At 42.9% G+C, this 19957-nt stretch overlaps 2 protein-coding genes across 2 annotated transcripts; both read right to left on the bottom strand.

Annotated features, from left to right (window-relative positions):
- Window positions 1-1635: 1635 nt before the first annotated feature.
- On the bottom strand, window positions 1636-3438 carry EMC4 (ER membrane protein complex subunit 4). Its single transcript, XM_065663305.1, has 5 exons — window positions 3311-3438; window positions 3103-3202; window positions 2800-2953; window positions 1827-1987; window positions 1636-1715 (listed from the first exon to the last, which is right to left on the bottom strand). The coding sequence occupies exons 1-5, from the start codon at window positions 3385-3387 to the stop codon at window positions 1680-1682; spliced, it is 528 nt and encodes a 175-aa protein (XP_065519377.1). The 5' UTR covers window positions 3388-3438; the 3' UTR covers window positions 1636-1679.
- Window positions 3439-7192: 3754 nt separating this feature from the next.
- Window positions 7193-19180, bottom strand: RIOK2 (RIO kinase 2). The gene is made up of 10 exons (XM_065661886.1): window positions 19020-19180; window positions 18112-18250; window positions 17364-17480; window positions 15685-15860; window positions 14410-14498; window positions 10436-10627; window positions 9925-10017; window positions 8476-9000; window positions 7990-8086; window positions 7193-7493 (listed from the first exon to the last, which is right to left on the bottom strand). Exons 1-10 carry the CDS (start codon window positions 19083-19085, stop codon window positions 7332-7334), a joined length of 1656 nt encoding a protein of 551 aa, XP_065517958.1. The 5' UTR covers window positions 19086-19180; the 3' UTR covers window positions 7193-7331.
- Between the last annotated feature and the right edge of the window lie 777 nt (window positions 19181-19957).

Genomic DNA, 19957 nt, shown 5'->3' with positions numbered 1-19957 from the left:
ACACAGATATGGGTCAGGAATGGGGAGGAGAAAGGGTGAAAGTGCAGCAAAACCAGGAAAAATGGTAAAAGGAGGGAAAAAAGGGAGGGAAATTATGGGGAAAAAAAGGTGGAAAAAATGGAGGAAATCGGGGAAAGAGGAAGGAAACAGCACAAATGAAGAAAAATGGGTCAAAGCTGGGGGGGGGGGAGCAATAAAGAGGCAATATGGGGCAAAACCAGACAGTTACGGTGATTGGGGCAGGAAGAGTGGGGATAAGCCAAAATGGGGCATACAAGAGCACAGAAAACCAGGGGGGAAACCATAGAAAAGTGAGATAACACCAAGAATAGGAGGAAACAGGGTGAAAATGGGTAAACAGGACAAAAAGAGCAAAACTGGGACAAACCCAGTGAAAACTGAGGCAAAATAGGGACAAAAATGGGGGGAAAAAGCAAAAAATGGGTAGTTGGGGAAATGTGGGGGTGGTTGTGGTGCAGGGACAGAACCTATGGGACACGGGGGGAATATGGAGCTATTATGGGATACCTGGAGAAGTGTGGAATAGTTTGGGGGCAGTTGTGAGAACTGCAGGGCGGTTAGGGTCAGTGGAAGGTAGTTGGGGGGCAGCCATGGTTCAAGCTCTTGGAGCAGGTCAGACATGGAGTTCTTGGAGCTGCTGACAGAGGGACTGGGGCTTCTCTGATTGTGGTAAAAGGGAAGTGTCAGGGGTCACATCCACAGTGTGGATGATAGGGTCTCCCCAAGGCCCTGAGCACACCAGTATGGCCTCATAGATCCCAGTACTGCATACACACCGCCCTAACTCACTCTCCACCATCCTAATATGGGCCCAGTGCTCCCAGTATGATGCCAGCGTGAGCCACAGGTCTTCAAGCATGATCCCAGTACAGGTTCAGTGTTCTAGTATGAGCGCAAGAGTTCCCAGTACAGTGCCAGTCTGGGAGTATGATTCCAGTATACTACCAGTGCTCCCAGTATGATGCCAGCCTAAGTCACAGGTCTTCAAGCATGATCCCAGTATGGGCCAAGTACTTCCAGTACAGCAGCAATGCTGCCAGTACAATGCCAGTTTTGGTCACAGCTCTTCATCTAGGAGCCCAGTATGGCCCCAACACTCCCCCTGTGGGCCCAGTGCTCTGAGTATGCTGCCAGTACGAGCTACAATTAAACTAAGATCCTAATATGAGCCCAAACATTCCCTCTATGGACCAAGTGTTCCCAGTACAGTGCCAGCCTGGGCTGCAGCTCTCCAAGTACGATCCCGGTATGGACCCAAACACTCCCAGTGCGCTCCTGGTGTTCCTAGTATGCACCCTAATATGGGCCCTGAAGCTCTGAGTACAGCTCCAGTTCACTCCCAGTGTGACCCCCAACGCTCCCAGTACAGGCCCTGAGGCTCCCAGTATGGGCCCCAAGGCTCCGAGTTCAGCTCCAGCGTACTCTTGGTGTGGATCCCAAGCCTCCCAGTACATGCCCCAGAGCTCACAGGGCACTCCAAGCACAGGCTTTAGTCCTTCTCCAGTGCTCTCCCGGTGCTCCCAGCAGACAGCAAAAACAGTTTTTGCTCTGACCCGTCCCAGTGCCTCTTTGGGCTGCACCCCTAAACCTTCATAATTCCCCTCAAAAACAATATTACCAGCCTGCCATCACCTTTATTGGTGGGTGGGTGCATTGGGTCACAGGATGAGGCCCCCACCAGTGAACTCCATCCGCTGCAGAGGGAAGAGAGAGAAAGCGGGTAAGTGTGGGAACCCCAGTATCCAGGCCAAGGGGAACCCTGGCATCAGGCAATAAGGTGGGGAGACTTTGACATCTGGGCATACCTGTGGGGGGGCAACGAAGGCCAGCCAGTCGGAGGGGCGAGTGGGCAGCAAACCCATGGCTTGGCACTTGTAGAGAGCCAGTGCCAGCCCCAGCCCATTGCCCACCAGGAACACCAGACCCTGCAGTGCCCGCCGGCTTGAGCTCTCCAGTGCCTTCAGTGCTGCAGGGGTGACAGGGAGAGATGGGGAGGATGGGGGACCTGTCCTCACTGGGGACCAGGGGTAATGACAGGTGGGGAGTCACAGGGGGGGTGGGTGGGCACTGGGTGGACTGCACAGGGGTGGCTGCTGGGGGACACACAGGAGTGACCAACATGGGTGCAACTGTCTTAGGGACAACTGTGGGGGAAAGCATGGTGGTAAAGTGACATTGGGGTGACTGCTGGGGGATGCACAGGATGGGGGCAACTGTTCTGGGACATGTGGAGAAACTAATGAGGGATGATACCATAGGAATGACTGCTGGGGGACCCGTGGGGTAAGTGACACAGGGCCAACTGTTGCAGTGGAACAGGTTTGGGTTAAAAGGGACCTTAAAGCTCATCCAGTTCCAACCCTCTGTCACAGGCAGGGACATCTTCCACTAGTCCAAGTTGCTCCAAGCCCTGTGCAACCTGACCTTGAACACTGCCAGGGATGGGGCAGCCACAGCTTCTCTGGGCAGCCTGTGCCAGGGCCTCACCACCCTCACAGGGAAGAACTTCTGCCTAACATATAATCTAAATCTCTTCTCTGTTACTTTAAAGCCATTCCCCCTTGTCCTGTAATGCCATGTCCTTGTAAAAAGCCCTGTCCAGGTTTCAATGTCCCACATATGTGGGGCACGGGCTGTTGCAGGAATATGTGGGGATGACTTTTGCTGGGGGAGATGTCAGGCAGTGGACCACAGCAGGTAAGTGGGGCAAGTGTGGTGTGGCAGGAGCTGGCCGTGTGGGGACACCCGGGGAGCTGTCAACCACGGGGCTGTACTCACTGGCAGAGAGGGACATGAGGGCCTGCAGTGGGCGCCAGCCCATCATACAAACCATCATGGCAGGAAAGATGGAGATGGTGTTGCCAGCCATATACATGATGAACAGGTTCATTGGGATCTGCTTTAGCGGTGCCAGTGCCACATCCCAGCAGCGCTGCAGGGAAAGAGAGAGCTCAGACGTCCATGATGCGGGTGGGACAGGTCTCATACAGCACCTGGGCATGTGGACTGGGGCTACTCAGCCACGGGTCACCTAGACGTCCGGCGGGTGTCCCTCCTCCCCTCCTCCCCCTCCCCGCCTACCTTCTCCATGAGGATTTTGTCGCTCTCGTGGACGCCTCCTTCTCCTAGCTGCCGCTCGGCGAACCCCAGCGGCCCACGGCCTTCTGCGGCTCCCCGGGGCCTGTATGGGGATAGAAGGGAGCAGATGAGGACAGGGAGACCCCAGGACCTCACCAAATCCGCGTCGTTTCCCCCCCACCACCACCACCCCCCCCTATCCAGGCCTCACCTGCCCCCCGGCGCCGCTGCCAGCTCCAACGACCACTTAAAGCGCCGGCCCCGGACCGCAGCCGCTGCCGCCGCCATCTTGAGAGTGCCCGACCGGGAACGAGGGCGCGTCACGTGATGAGTCACGTGATGAACCCGAGCCGTGGCGGCCGACGCCTCCCGCAGGGCTCCGCCCGTTCCGCGGCGGCGTCCTTGTGAGCAGCGACTCCTCCCCGAGCACCACCGTTGCAGCCGCGGGGCAGCGCCGCGGGGTCCGCGCCTTCGTTGGCAACCCTTTCGTGTCTGTCGGCTAGCACGTCACGCCACGTCACGCCACGTCACGTCACGTCACGTCACGTCACGTCAAAGTTCTCTTCGTGTCTGTCTGCTTTTATCCACTGCTCTGTCTTCATTATTTCTCGCATTCTTTAGGGCTCTCGGGTTGTGCACTTTCTGTCTTAGTATTCGTTTATTTGGTTCCCTCAGCCTGTTTTGTCATTCACTCATTCCTCTCTTACCATTTGGATTTTCCAGATTTTGTTGCTCTGTCTGCTTTCATCAGTCTCTAGATTTAATTCGTATCCTGTCGGTCACGTGTTTTTTTTCCTGTTTTAACATGGCTGTTATTTTTTTGTGTGTATGTGTGGCTACGTTATGTAGTTTCCTGTCTCTGTTTTGTAATCATTTCTGAATCCCCATCACTTTAAAAATTTGTTATGTTTATTTGATTTTCTGTCCTTATTTTTTTCCTTTATTTTCATAGTCCCTGATAACTTTAATATTTTCTGTGTTTCCTTTTATCCAGTCCACTGTCTGTAATTTTAAACTTTTTTCTTGTCTGTCCTTTACCTTTGGTTTTCCAGTTTTGTTTGTCTGTGTTGTACTGCTCTGACTTCTTACTCAATTTCATTTCCTTTACTTTCTTAATCCGTCTTTTGAACACCATTTCTTTGTCTACTTTTATCCTGTTCACTGTTTTTGTTTCTTGGCTTTCCATAGTGCTGTTGTTTTTTTAAATTGTCTTTCCATGTCTTCTTTTATCAAGCTGTCATCCCTACTTTTTACTTCTTTTTTGTCTGTTGTGTAGTATGCTGGTTTTTAAATCTGCGTTTTTGGTCTCTGCATTAGTTCACTGTCCATATTTTTAGTTTTTTCCTTTATCAACCTAATTATATTGCTTTCATTTAGAAATATATATACTTTTATTCACTCCTGTTTCTATTTTGGATCATTTCCTGTCTGTCATGGGATGCATAGCTTTCTGAATTTTCTTTCTTTGTCTGATTTTATCTAGTTATTATGGCAACATAAGGGTGAATTATTTTTAGCCTGGTGGGCACATGACACCTTAGGCCATCAAGGCAGAGATGGAACATATGGATGGGCTTGTGATCAAGGGATGGACTTGACCATGGACACTATTGCCCAGGTTATTAGTGAATGTGAAGCGTGCATTTAAGCTCAAGTCTGATAGAAACAAAAAAAACCCCAACAAACCCACACCCCCATTTCTTTACTTGTAGAAAAACATCTCATGCTCAAGAAGCAGCATATTAAATTGCATCTGTGTACACATAACTGTTAAGGTTTTGATACTTTGAAGCTTTACAGAAACCCCAATTAAACAGTAGACTGAACAAACTACTGGAAAAAGAAAAGCGATACCAGATTTCCAAGGCTGTCAAGCAGAAATTTTTACCACCAGGTGGATGTTACAAAGAATGTAATTATCTTTAGAAAAAAGATCTGAATCAATCTTCTGAAAACTTAAAACCCAACCAGTACCTATTTAGATAGATGATGTGGAGTTAAAATAGTATTATGGTTTATGATATGCGTGCAAATACAAGTCACCTAGCTACCCTCTACCCTGGATTTGGAGGAGGCTGAAGTCAGCCTGTCTTCACTGGCAAATGCTCTGAACACACCACCCAAGTCTTGTAAGGCAGATGGAGGGACGGTGAGAATGCAGACCTTAGGTCCACCGTAGAAGATCAGGTTTGAGATCATCTTAGGAACCTGAATGTGCACAAGTCCATAGGACCTGATGAAATTCATCCTCAGGTCCTGAAGGAGCTGGCAGATGAATTTACTCAGCCACTGTCCATCATACTTGAAAAATCACAGCAATCAGGTGAAATTCTTGATGACTGGAAAAAGGGAAATGTAACCCCCATTTTCAGGAAGGGGAAAATGGAAGACTTGGGAAACTACAGACCAGTCAGTCTCACCTCTGTGCCTGGCAAAATCCTGGAGCACATTCTCCTGGACAGCATGCTAAGGCACATGAAAAACAACAAGGTGCTTGGTGACAGCCAGCACGGTTTCACTAAGGGGAAATCCTGCCTGACCAATGTGGTGGCCTTCTATGATGGGGCTACAGAACTGATGGACAAGGGCAAAGCAGTTGACGTCACCTGTCTGGACTTGTGCAAAGTGTTTGATGCATCCTTGTCTCTAAACTGCAGAGATGTAAATTTGATGGATGGACCACTCACTGGATAACGAATTGGCTGGATGGCTGCATGCAGAGTTGTGGTCAAGGGCTCAATGTCTGGCTGGAGACTAGTAACAAGCAAGTCCAGAGGAGGTCCACAAGGATGGTAATGGGGCTGGAGCACCTCCTATTCAATGACAGGCTGAGAAAGTTGGGGCTGTTCAGCCTGGAGAAGGGAAGGCTGCGTGGAGACCTCATAGCAGCCTTCCAGTATCTGAAGGGGGGCTACAAGGAGGCTGGAGAGGGACTCTTCATCAGGGACTGTAGTGATAGAACAATTGGCTATGGGTTTAAGCTTAAACAGGGTAAGTTCAGGTTAGATCTATGGAAGAAGTTCTTTACTGTGAAGGTGGTGAGGCACTGGTACAGGTTGCTCAAAGAGGTAAATGCTCCATCCCTGGTAGTGTTTAAGGCCAGGCTGGACAGAGCCTTGGACAACATCATCTTGTGTGAAGTGTCCCTGCCCATGGCAGGGGGGTTGGAACTAGATGACCTTAAAGTCCTTCCCAACCCTAACCATTCTATGATTCTATTAATTACTTCTATGTCTTAATATCTTGACTGTAGCAGACACTTGAAATAAATAAAGCAATTGAAATGTTAGGGAAGTCAGGTATTCAGTCTTCAAATACTAGGGCAGGAAATATTTCTATGAGGAAGAACTTGTGCACTTACAAGTTGCAAAGACTCCAAGGTTCAGTACATCTCAGGTTTAGTTTGTTTATCCACAAGCTGTCCACATAGCAGAATTAGTTGAATCCTGGGCTGAACTTTTGCAGTTCATTGATGCACTAGATTCCTAAAGAATCTCCTCACTTCTGCCAAACAGGCACTGCACCTAACTCCAAAATCTTTCATAGGGTCCACCTCCCTGTATTGCTTATTTTTGCTGTGTCCTAACTAGGTGTAAAGGCAGATGTTTGGGTTCACTCCTATTGTTTCTTTGCTACACACACCGACATACAGGGGGAGAAAGTGATCAGAATCACAGAATCATGGAATGGTTAGGGTTGGAAAGGACTGTAACATCATCTTGTTCCAACCCACCTGCAGGGAGGGTCGTGAGGTAGGGATGCCTCACACTAGACCATGTCATCCAAGGCATCATCCAATCTAGCCTTGAACACTTCCAGGGATGGGCAGCCACAACTTCCTTGGGCAACCTGTGCCAGTGATGTTGGTGATGGGCTGAAGCAAAGACTGTTCCAGTTTCTGCCAAATGGACAAAGATGCCCTTGCTCCCCAGGACTTTCAAATTCTAAACCACAGTACAACTGATTTATTAAAAAAAAAAAATAATTGTTGGAAAGTGCTGTAGTTAAATGATCTTGGCAGTACTACTGATACAATTTAAATTACAGTCAACAGTTTCAACCAGAATCACAAACCAAAATCCCCCAATCAAAATCACAGTAACCATAATAAGGTTTATTAGCTTCCAGAAAAACATTTGGTTATGTATATTAAAGGATTATTGGTTATTAGCATAATTCTTTCAACCATAGACATTATGAATTTTCTCATGTTCTATGGGAGCTTTAATGAGTTATTCCCAGAAACAAGCTGCATCCAAGCTTGACTTAATGTTTTGCATATTTTCTCGACGTTGCTTGGTATAAATATTTGCTTCTCCTTTTTGCAACCGTTGCTTCAGAATAGACTTTTGCTGTTTGGTCAGTTGACGTTTTATCTTCCGTTTCACCAGTTCCTACAAATAAACAACAAGCATCAGAACTTTCTGAAGATCATTTAGGATTAATACATGACACAATGACACTGCATTTTCAGTATCAACAGGTGAAAAAGGCCAAATTAAATCTTGAGTCAAGCATCCAATTTTAAATTAAATAGTATTAATCGTGACTAGCAATTGTGAATGAACTGATTGTATGTTAGTACATTAACATGCATTAACCTCTTATTGGGTAAATGAGAGTTGTTAATGCTGATATAGAGCTTTGGTAAAACACTAAAGACCAATACATGAAGGAAAGATCTGGAAATCATTCCCCATAAACAATTACAGAAGTATCAGTCCTGTTTTTCTGTGGGCATGGAAATGCAAACCAGAGAGGTACATGGTAACAGTCTTCTTTAAAGATAATTAATGCTGGAGAACATTTGTACGCACAGGTACTAACAGCTATGTTCATTTTAACATGGTCTGAGAGTAAACTAGATGGTAACATAACAACAGTACTTACTGCTGGTATGGTTGAGCAGCTCCCAGCACTTCTTACTGATGTGATACTTTCAGTCCTTGTTCTGTGCTCAGCAATGTGAGCGATACTCTCTTCATTTCTAAAAAACAAATAATTTATTCCACTAGCAAGATAAACATCCTTTGCCTTTATGAGCACAATTTAAGTCTGAACTTTTTGAGATATAATCTGAGAACTCCCAATAGAATCTGCAAGTACTACAAAACAACTACATTTTAAATATTAAGACTAGTTCTTCAAAACAGGCATTATATGAAAGGAAGAATTTGTATCGATCAACAGGTTACCTATAATGAGATCAATAGGAAAGATACTCGCTGCATTTTTTTCTAAAAAAAACCTGAATTATTAGTCTTCAGTTTAAACAAGGGTAGCCAAAGAGTAGTCCTTTTTGAGCTACTTGAAAGATTTACAATTACTAGGGAGAGAGGAGGAACCAACTCCTAGATAGTAAACATGAATCCTTACCTGCAATGTCCGAATTTGTTTAAAGTTGACAAGTCAACCAGATCAGGGCATTTGTCTTCATCTTCCTTATCATCAGAGCACCTTCTTTCACCTGTCTTACTTTCTATTTCAGCAGCATTTTCAGTTTTGCTTATTCCCTTAAAAAAATCAACTGGAGAACTCCCTGCACTTTCATCGGACTTCCAAAGCATGGTTTGCTCTTCAGCTTTTTCTAAGGCTGAACTTAACTTTGACATATCCAGCCTTTGTGTATTTTCACTACTTTCAGTTGTGTCAGCCTCTTCATTGTTATAAAAGTGGTCAGAGGTTCTGCTTCCAGAGAAATCACCCACTTCAGACATGAAGTCTGCATTATTTTCTTTATCTTTGCTGAAGAAGTTGAGCTTATTTTCAGCATCAAATTCTGATGCCTCTGTTGTATTATCATCCTCATCAGAACTTTGTGGGTAAAGCAGTTCACCATCTTCCTGTATTTCTTTTGTATAACCGCTGGCAGCAATCTCTCTATCAAGGGAACACTCTCTCCTGTGAAAGAAGTATGTTTTCTTTCAATAAGCTGATTCAGCAAGCTACCAATATGCTACATTTTGGATTAAAATTACTAATCAAGCTAGACTGTAATTACACATACTACTAACAAAGAGGGTGTACTCTGTTGAAACACACGAAACACCAGATGATAGTGCTAAGCTTTGCTTAGGTAAAGTATTAACAGAATGTGACCTGAGAGAAACAAACAGAAAATTACTCCATCTTCAAAACCAGCATTTGTTTATTTATTTATAGGAAATTATTTTATGTTAGCAGGAATACAATCTGGCTTTAGGTTCAGATTATGTTTAAGGAAACAGAAGAATAAAGAACACACAGAGACTGATTCCAGTGTGGTACCACATTGAAAAAGTACTCAGAATGAAATAAAACCCTTTTAGTTCCAACAGGTTCAGTCTTAAGTTGAAAATTATTTTTCAAAAGGGACAAAAGATATTAATATGAAACTTCGAACATAATAATGTTTGACAAGGCAACCACTATTTACTAGCATTTTAAAAATAAATTTAAAATTGAAACACAAGTTAACCCTCCAAATACTGGAACTGTCAAATAGCTTTGAGAGATGGGAGAAACTGATTCTGCATCACTGGTAACATTTCCCAGATTCTTTACCATTTGGATCAAACTTTTGGATTCATCTTTCTTCCTTAGCTGCAAGAGGAAAGGCAAAGGAGGCAGTAGCTGATTTTAAAGCATGCTCTGGCTTTCTGGAAACCACTTACAGTAACTCTGGTTGAAGAAAATAGGAATGACAAAAATGTAATTTAAAAATGCACAGTTGGGCATATTTTAATTTTTTTTCTTTAATTTTTTTCTACAGGTATCCTACAGACACCCATTTTTCTCATAAAACCAGTACAAATAGGAAACTCAAATACATCGGGAAGTTTATACCTGACATCTTTGAATTCTGGGAAGACCTCACTCTCATAGTTGAAGCGTTTCTTAAAGAACTCCTTAATACAGTTCACATCTCTGTCAAAATACCTGAAAAGAAAAAAATACAGAATTGTACACGCACAAAATCAAGGTAATGAAGTCTACTGCAATGTCAAACTTTTACTGCATATTTCTCACCTTTTACTGAGTTCATTTGGAAATTATTTCTGTTAGTGATCCCAAGACAAAAGCATAGTGAAAAAAACTGCATGCAGTTTATTTCTAAGCATTTCTTAACTGAAAAACATCATTCTATCTGAGAAGCAGTGAATTACATATTTATCCTAAAGAGACATTTCTACTAATTCATAAATCAAACTATGTTTGGAATGTTATTCATGCTGCATGACAACAATAGTAGAAAAAGCATCACAGACAGGTGTATGGAAACAAATCATGGTTGACTATTTACCGTCATGAGCACTTGTCAGATTTACTTAGAAAATATCTTTAAATTTGAACCTACCATTCAGCATTTGTATGTGATGTTGATATCATCTGAGGGAAATCAATCATAGTGACATGGTCATCATTATCCAATATGAGATTAAATTCATTGAAATCGCCATGAATCAAACCATGATTGGCAAGTTTTACAATCAGATCCATTAAGTCACTGTAGACAGAGGCAGGATCTTCCATGTGGTGCACCTGGCACCTGAAAAGTTAAATAAAATACTGTGAACCCTGAAAAACTTAATTTTAAAATATTGACAAAATATATGAAATACATCTGACAGAATTCCAGGGTAATACAAGTTAAAAGGGTCCTTAGGTCTCTAGTCTAAGAAGCTCCTTAAAAGCTGAGTCACTTGTGAGATCAGACCAGATTGCTCAGGGCTTTGTCTAGTTGCAGCTTGAAAGGTTCCAGGAATGGAGACTGTGCAATCTCCCAAAGCACACTGTGGTACTGCCTCACCCTCTGCAAGGGGAGAAAATGTCTATCCAGACTAAATCTCATTTCGGGTTATGCTCATTGTCTTCCCTCTCAGGCACTACTGTCATGATACATTATTTAAATAATGGATACATAAATGTTTATGTCTCCTGTTTCAGGTACCATCTTACAGTCTCAGTAGAAAATAGGTATTGTATTGAAATGCAAAACCTCCACGACATTTTCTTTTGCAAAAATGTATTTTTTAGACCAAGTTATGGGGAAAAATAAAAAATAAAGCTGAAAGTATTGCTGAATATATATCTGAGAAAGCTAAGTACCTTCAGTGTAACATGTCTTTAGAAACAAACCAAGTAAAATGGCAGTTATCTTGTACCACAAACTGTCAGCACTTACAGTTATTGTGAAATATTTTGATCTAAATGCAGCACTACAGTATTGTAAGAATGGATCGTTTGTACAGTACAAAGCATGAACAATGGAAATCTAGCAGCTCTTCAAGAGCCTTCTGTTGAACCCTTTCATATTTATACCAAAATTGGTGACTCTTCTCACAGGCACAGGTCTGTATTATAGAATCATAGAATAGTCAGGGTTGGAAAGGACCTTAAGATCATCTAGTTCCAGCCCCCCCTGCCAGGGGTAGGGACACCTCACACTAAACCATCCCACCCAAGGCTCTGTCCAACCTGGCCTTGAACACCACCAGGGATGGAGCATTCACAACTTGCCTGGGCAATCCATTCCAGTGCCTCACCACCCTTACAGTAAAGAACTTCTTCCTTATATCCAATTTAAACTTCCCCTGTTTAAGTTTTAATCCATTACCCCTTGTCTTATCATTACAGTCCCTAGCAAAGAGTCCCTCCTATCCCACTTGCTCTTTCAATTTGGAAGTCATGTTAACTGATATGTTGCAAGATAGGAATCTCAGGTCCCAGTGACCAGGGGGAAGGGCTGAAGCAAGGAAGATCTACCCTTGGAGTTCGCTAAATACTTATGCAAATGGGACATAGAGGTCCATGGACCCTGACAGGATGTACACCTGAGCTTTAAGGAAGCTGGCAGATGGCACTGCAAGGCCATTCTTGATAATCGTCGATCAGTTATGGCAACTGGGAGAAGCATCTGAAGACTGGAGAAAGGCAAATGACACTGATGTTCAAGAAGGGCAAGAAAAAGGACTCAGGGAACTACAGGCTGGTCAGCCTCACCTTGAACCTTGGAAAGGTGAAGGAACTGGTAACACTGGAAACCACTGTCGGGCACATTAAGGAAAAGAAAATCATTCAGAATAGTCAACCACATGAACTTCTGTGTTGAAGTGACTGGCCCGCTAGATGGCATGGACAGCAGTGAATATTATTTACCTGGACTTTAGTAAGGCCTTTACAGTGCCTCACATATGATCCTCATAGAAAAGCTGCTGATGTACAGTCTAGATATACAGTGAGGTAGACTGAAAACCGAAAGCCTGGGCACAAAGACTCCTTGGAGACCACTGACTCACAGTGTGGCCCCAGCAGTTGAAAGTGGTTTTAGTCCCCATTTAACATCTTCATTAATGAGCTGGATGATTAGGCAGAGTTTGCAGACATCACTGAACTGGGTTTGGCTGATATGCCAGAGGATTGTACTGCCATCCAGAGGGACCTCAACAGGCTCGAGAAATGGGCCTGTATGAACCTCATGAAGTTCAGTGATCAGTGCAAAGTCCTGCACATAGGAACAACCTCATGCACCAGTACACACTGTGTATCACTCAGCTGGAAAGCAGTTTGGCAGAAAATGACCTGGCGGTCCTTGGTGGACACCACGTTGAATATGTGCCAGCAATGTGCCGTTGCTGCAAAGGTGGCTGATGGTATCCTTGACTACATTAAATAAACCATTACCAGCAAGTCGAGGGAGGTAATGCTTCCCCTTTATTCACTGGTGATTGCACACATGGAGCACTACATCACTGCACATACAATATTGGAGACACCAACTAAAAGTCACAAGGATGATTAAGAGACTGGAGAATTTCTCCTGTGTAAAAAGGCTGAGAGCTGGGACCACTCGGCCTGGAGAAGAGGAGCCTCAGGGCGGTCTACTCAATGTATATAAACACCTGAAGGGAGGGTGTAAAGAGGACAAAGCCAAGCTTTTTTCAGTGATGCCCAGTGACAGGACAAGAGCAATGCGCACACACTGAAATACAGGAGAATCTGTATGAACATGGGAAACACTTTTTCCACTGTGGGTGTGACTGAGCAGTGGCACAGCATACCCAAAGAAGTTGTGGAGTCTCCCTCCTTAATGATACTCAAGAGTCATCTGGGCATGGTCCTTGACAACCAGCTCTGTGTGGCCCTGCTCAAGCAGCGAGGTTGGACTACATGACCTCCATAGGTCCCTTCCAACCTCAAACACTCTCTGGTTCTGTGAAATGTGAAATAAAGAGGTAGGCTAGGAAAAACTGAGACCAATTTGCCAGAACATTGGATAAGGTTGTACTTGTCAAAGGCAGCATACCGTCTTCCAAGGTGACCAAATCTGCACTAGTTTTTCAACACAGGCAATGGTCAATAGAAAAACTGGCAACTAGCTGTAATCCTTCCAACTTTTTGGAGATTATTTTATTATGTTGGTGTATTTTAAATAATCCTCATCCAAACCTTATGTCCAAGTTAGAATCACAAAACAGGAAAAGCATGGTAAACTTCCACTGCAGATGTCAACATGGAACTCGAAGTGCTCTATGTAGATGATGGATGTGGAATTATTAAAACAAATGAAGATGGGGAGAAAATATAATGAAGTCTCTTCCATGTTACTCTTCAACTGTTACACTTTGGGATTAATTTCCTTTTGATTAAACTGCCTGCTTTAGATCTTGATTACTACACAAGAGCATGGACTTGTTAGTTCTAGAATTACACTTTAAGCCTCTGGATAAGTACTCAAGTTATTCTACTATATAGGCCTTTTGCATTCTGGTTTGCAAACAGAACAAACCATCCCTTTACGCTCAAAGGTCAAAGATATTTAATTTTCCTAGATGTTGAACAACTCAAGCAAAGTAATCTTTTTTGGAGGAGCAGAACCAGATTATACATAAACAGAGCAGAACTTCTAAACCAGTAAGTTATAACCTTACCTGAATTACCAGAGCAAGGATCACAAACTGGAACTCAAGAACTTGAACGATATTATATTCAATATTGTACATATCCAGTAACATACAGAATATGTGGTTTCTGTGTAGGAAACGGTTGGAATACTAACCTGTGTCATGCTACTCTTTTACCATATTCTTTAAAAAATTAGTAAATTTCACTAGTTTCTTTGGACTAAGAAAAAAAACAATTTCTGTTAATAAAATGATAAGAGAAGAAAGACTACAAGTAGAATGCTAGTAAGTGTAGGTTAGAGAACATTATTCTGCATGGTGAAGTCAGAATTCACTCACATGACAATGAAAAAACCTAACCCTGTTACTTTATTGAACCCAACACCGTTAGGGTTTAATAAGACAGAATTCAAGCTTCAGTACTTACAAAGGATAGCCATCAATAAGCTCCATAACAACTGCATGCCTGTTGTAGTCTATGGGTTTTGGAACAGGAAAATTTCTGTCATGTAAAGCCTGGAAAGAGACAATACATTGAAAAATTAAAATTAAATAGTTAAGAAAACATTATATATATTGACAAACTTCCACCTAAGATAAATGTTACTGTGGAGGCAGCATACATTACTCAAATGCTAACTGGATACATCGTGACACATTTAAGAAGGAAGACCGTGTAACAGCCATTTCAGCTTTTGCTGCAAAAAAAATTAAAATCCTAAATTTAGACACTAAGTGTGCTTATTAAGAGAAACAAGAAAATATATCTAGATCTGTTGAATAGGACAAAAGGAGGAGAGAAAACTAGATTTTTTATAAACAATCATGTTTTTCACTATTAACTTCCAATCACTGTAGAACATCTGTATTTTTTTAAAGCAGGTAAAAAAAATTTGTAGTAGCAACATATGCTTGGAAACGCAATCTTTTCCCACAGTATAGACCAAAGCATTCCTTTTCAGATCAGAACACATGTCTAGATTGAAAGATTTTCCACAACAGCACAGGAACAACTGTAAACACGGGAAATTAGGAAAAAAAGAAAAAAAAAGAATGACAGCTGAACAAAAAACTCCCAATAATTCTGCCAAATAACTGTAAATTTCATTACTTTTTAAGGTATTTTTGCAAGCTTATGCAATAAATTTTGAAGGAAAAACAGTAGAACTGGTGATACATAAATTATCTATCCCTATGTAACAATTGTTGAAACATTTTCATGACACCTGCTTCTGTTCCACAGGACTGTAGTGGCAGGACAAATGTTAATGGGTTCAAACTTTAACAGAAGCTTAGATTGGAGATAAGGAGGAAGTTCTTTACTGTGAGGGTGGTAAGCCACTGGAATGGGTTGCCCAAGGAAGCTGTGAATGCTCCATCCCTGGCGATGCTCAAGGCCAGGTTGGACAGAGGCCTGGGCGAGGTGTCCCTGCCCATGGCAGGGGGGTTGGAACTATATGATCTTAAGGTCCTTTCCAACCCTACCTATTCTATGATTTCCATAACAAAGCTTCATTTTGTCACTGGAAAGTATAAAAGACAAAGTATATGTCTCAGAATTTCAGTGCTGTAAGTCCACTGGGGACAAAAAAAAAAAAAAGTGTAAATCTTACAAGCATTGCAAATATAAACTGATCAAAAGACAGAAACATATCTTCCAGGCTATTACACCACTGTTGATATTGTGTGAGTGGTCACCTACCTTCATATAAGCAAACTCCTTCATTGCTGCTAGCCGGGATAAATACAGCCATGACATTTTATGTCTGTGCTTGTGGTAGTCACGTTTATTTTTCAGACTGCGAAAGGAAGTTCTTCCAAGCCTATGTAATTTCAATGCAAACTGTTGTTCCTCTTCATTTGCAACAATATAAATATCTGCAAGGCACATAATGGCATAGATTTAAGAAATAAATGGTATCCAACAAGCTAGTATCTGATTAAAAAAGTGCAGTGATAGTAATTGTGAGAAGTGACATAGCAAGCTATTTCTGGCATGGCCAGTTCTATTACAGTTAGAAAAGACAGCTACACGGTACCCTATTAGAAGAAATATCTAAGTGATCTGAAACACCTTATATAGCAGTAGATCTTACCGTTCCTATACTCATGTTAACATCCACAGGCTATCTGCACAGCAGATTAAAAATATAAGCAATCCTAGAGAGAAATCTAGGGCAGATACTGCTGTTCTTAATCACACTGTGGAAGAGCCGCCTTTTTTTCTACTGAGTTGACAAACAACCCAAAGGACCAGCCTCTGAATTTAAACACGGCTAACAAACACCCTATGTTTTATTTCTACCATTTGTCCCAAATAATCACCTTCTCATTCTTCAATTACACAACTTATGTGCTCTATCAAATAAACATCAACATGAACATAAAACAAACCAATAAAGTATTGTAATAGTTTTAAGATAGTAAAGTAAAATAGACTTAAGTGGGATGAAAAAGATAATTATCTTTTTGCTAAAATGGTCCAAAACTCTTCACAAACCATGAGACTATCATGGTTTAAACCCAGCCAGCAACTAAGCACCAGGCAGCACCTTCTCACCTCTCTCTTTCCCCTCCCCAGGCAGGATGGGGAGGAGAATCAAAACAATTTAAAACCAACGGTTGAGATAAAAATAGGTTAATAATTGAAATATAGTAAAATACAATACTAATACTACTAGTCTTAATAATAAGGGAAATAACAAGTAGAGATGTATCAAACTAAAAGGGGAAAAAAAACAAAACCAAAACAAAACCAAACCCCAATGAACACAAGTGATGCCCAGTACAATTGCTTACCATCCACTGACCCAAGCAGTGATCACTCCCTTCCAGGTAACCCCCCGATTTCTATACCAAGCATGACACGCTCTGGTATGGAACACTCCTTTGACTAGTTTGAGCCATGTGTCCTGTCTCTGCTGCCTCCCAGCTTCTTGTGCCCCTTCTCACTTGCAGAGCATGAGAGGCTGAAACGTCCTTGATCAGGGTAAAAGCTACTGAGCAACAACTAAGTCACTGGTGTGTTATCAGCATTGTTCTCAGACTAAAGCAAAAACGTATCACTGTACCAGCTACTAGGAAGAAAAATAATTCTATTGCAGCCAATCCAGGACAGAGACAAACAACATCTGCATGCGAAGTACCTTGTACGGGATGAACTAAGAATCAGACAAAATGGTCAAAGTAGAACACCACTCCTGTGAAGAAATACTCAAATGCAGCCAGAAGCCTCACACAGCACTTCAACTGGTGAACAACAAATCTTGGTGTTTGACAGATTAACTGATGTGACTCTCCAGAGTAAAACTTGCCTAGTTTCTAGCAAAGTATATGCAACATTACAGGTGTGTTTACTTAGAAATTAATTTTTTTAATTACCTGATTCTTTGCCAACACCCATCTGGTTTCCAACAGAATTTATGACTTGTCGAGAAGACAGAGTTTTCAAAGCAAGGTAATCATATCCTGCATTAGTTAGCCGATAACCCTGGACAGCTTGGTAAGAATAAAATACAACACATTTAATTTCTCATTATGTATACATTACAATTAAAGTAAGTCTCAATTTAGTCTTCTTTTAGCTTACAGTGCACTACACCCAAGTAATATTTCACCCATAGGCTAACATCAGTCCACTCTGACAGAATGGTAAAAATGTTTAAGTTCCTACAGGTCTATGAAAATTGACAAATGGGCAAAAGACAAACATGCCATCAGCCCCTCTCTAATAGAGGCAATGGTAGTATTTTAAATAGCCTGGGAAAACCCAAGGAGCATTTTGGAAGATATGCATATAAGAGAAACAGCAGGGACCTGGGATTTGGATTGATTACTGTGCACATCTGAACATTGTCTTGACTGATGATTCTTCTATTTTTCATGACTTTGCAAAAAATAAAGTTAATGGTTCATCTTTGTCTGTCATCCTTACAGGCATAACAAGCTCAGCAGACAGCTAAAACATTTGATGCTGCACAAATCCATTTTTCCAGGGTAGGTCCAGAAGGTAAGGCTAGCAAGTGCTCTGGATGCTCACACATACCAAGCTGTGGTACTTCTGCAATTACCACTGTGAGACATTGGGGACAGAACAAGAGAGGGAACCCAATACAAAATTCAAACTCACTTTTAGTTCGTTCATAGGCTAGAAGTTTGTGTTTCACCAACTCTCTCAAAATTTTATTGCAGCCACCATGTTTAAGGCTGGCAATGGAAGCAATTAAGCTAGCAGGAACTATTTCATGGTTTTTCATGCCCATTTCCACCTAAAAGAATAAATAAAAATAGATTTGTTAGATCCTGTGTTCAACAATGGAGTAATAACAGATCCCACTTGAGACGAAAATAGTTTTTCATGGATAAATCGTTACCTTTTTAATTACTTAACCAAACCTTTAATATGCACTACTGCCCTTTGATATCCTTCAAATAATTCAGCCTCAAAATTTCTACACTATTGGACAGAAGATGAATAGCTTATTAGATTTCAGTCTCAGGAGTTCTACATTTCTGAAATGAGACTCTTTTCCCGTACTTACAATCATGGCTCAGTTTGCCTTTCCACTAATACTTCAGCTGTCAGTACAGTCTGGCAGGCCAATTGGTGCAGCCAGCACTTATCACACAACTAGATAAGGCAGCAAGCCGCTCACTGGTAAACTTTTGCTCACTCCTCACTAGACAAGGTGCCAAAAGCAGTCAGCATGCGTGGAGAAACTGGCGACAATACCTTACACCACCTGGGCAGCCCCAGTATTAATAATCCCTTCACGGTGGTCAGAGGAAGGAAGGACCAGCACGACCTCAGGGGGCCCTCCTCACCGGGAAACGCCAAACCGGGCCCTCGGCAAAGCGGCGAGAACCATTCGCCCGCAGCCTTTCTCCCGCTGCCGTCTGCGTCTGCCATGAACGCACGAGGCCCGCCCAACCCTGCTTAACTAGCTAGCCATGCGGAACTCCGTGAGCAGCACTGGGCCAGGCCTCATCCCCTCCCCGCCTTCTCAGCCAGGCCTCATCTCCTCCCCACCGACTCACCGCCGTCAGCACTCTGAAGTGCTCCCTAGAAAGGTACCGGAGCATCACCACGTTCAGCTTCCCCATGACCGGTGCAGCCGGTAGACGTCAGGAGCACAACCAACTTGCTCACACCGAGGTTAACACCGTCCCCCCACAGTGAGGCAACCACCGCATCATCCAAGCGCATGCGCAGAGTGTCCGACAGGGCGCAGTAAGCACCGCCCAAGCGGAAGGGGCTTTGGGCGCGGATTCTGGCAGTTGTGTTTGTTGTGGGTAGGGGCTCGGGTGTAGGGGAGGTTAACGGAGCTGGGGAGGTGCTTGGAGTAAACATGTGGTGAGGAACAGCGGGGTTGGTGTTGTTCAGGCTGGAGAAGAGAAGGCTCAGGGGGACCTTATTGCTCTCTACAACTGTCTGAGAGGAGGATAGAGTCAGGAGGTGGCTGGTCTCCTCGCTCAAGGAAAAAGCAATAGGACAAGAGGTAATGACCTCAAGCTGCACCAGGGGAGGTTTAGACTGGGTATTACAGAAAATTTCTTCACCAGAAGGGTGTTCAGGCATTGAAACAGGCTGCCCAGGGCACTGCTGACACGGCTTAGTGGCCTTGGCAGTGTGGGGGAAGTAAGTTGGACTTCATGGTTGTAAGGGTCTTTTCCAACCTGTATGATTCTATGATGTGTTGGCTAGATGATGTATGTCAGTTAATGCACCTGACTTTAATGTGTCAGGTTTTTTGTTGTTTTAGGGTGGGGTTTTTTGGTGTAGTGATTTTTGTTGTTTTGTGGTTTGTGGGATTTTTTTTGCTTGGGTTTTTTGTTGGTGGCTTTTTGGTTTTGGAGGAGGGGCTGTGTATTTTTCTTTGGGGTGGGTTTTTTTTTAATTAATACTATTTTCACTTCATCCATGTTCTCACAATGATATATTCTGATTTGCTGTCTGGAATCTCTTCTGCAAGGTT

Source organism: Lathamus discolor, chromosome Z, assembly GCF_037157495.1.
Source record: "Lathamus discolor isolate bLatDis1 chromosome Z, bLatDis1.hap1, whole genome shotgun sequence".
NCBI classification, from domain to species: domain Eukaryota; kingdom Metazoa; phylum Chordata; class Aves; order Psittaciformes; family Psittacidae; genus Lathamus; species Lathamus discolor.
The sequence above is the reverse complement of the archived record's forward strand: the minus strand, read 5'-3'. Positions and strand labels throughout refer to the sequence as shown.

Excerpts from the sequence above, each read along its gene's own strand:
- EMC4 (XM_065663305.1), bottom strand. The coding sequence starts at position 3,387 with ATGGCGGCGGCAGCGGCTGCGGTCCGGGGCCGGCGCTTTAAGTGGTCG. Across the intron at positions 3,203-3,310 it reads GCAGCGGCGCCGGGGGGCAG|GCCCCGGGGAGCCGCAGAAG; the intron begins GTGAGGCCTGGA and ends ATCCCCATACAG. Across the intron at positions 2,954-3,102 it reads ACAAAATCCTCATGGAGAAG|CGCTGCTGGGATGTGGCACT; the intron begins GTAGGCGGGGAG and ends CTTTCCCTGCAG.
- RIOK2 (XM_065661886.1), bottom strand. The coding sequence starts at position 19,085 with ATGGGGAAGCTGAACGTGGTGATGCTCCGGTACCTTTCTAGGGAGCAC. Across the intron at positions 14,499-15,684 it reads AGGAGTTTGCTTATATGAAG|GCTTTACATGACAGAAATTT; the intron begins GTAGGTGACCAC and ends GTCTCTTTCCAG. Across the intron at positions 10,628-14,409 it reads CTTATTGATGGCTATCCTTT|GTGCCAGGTGCACCACATGG; the intron begins GTAAGTACTGAA and ends TTAACTTTTCAG.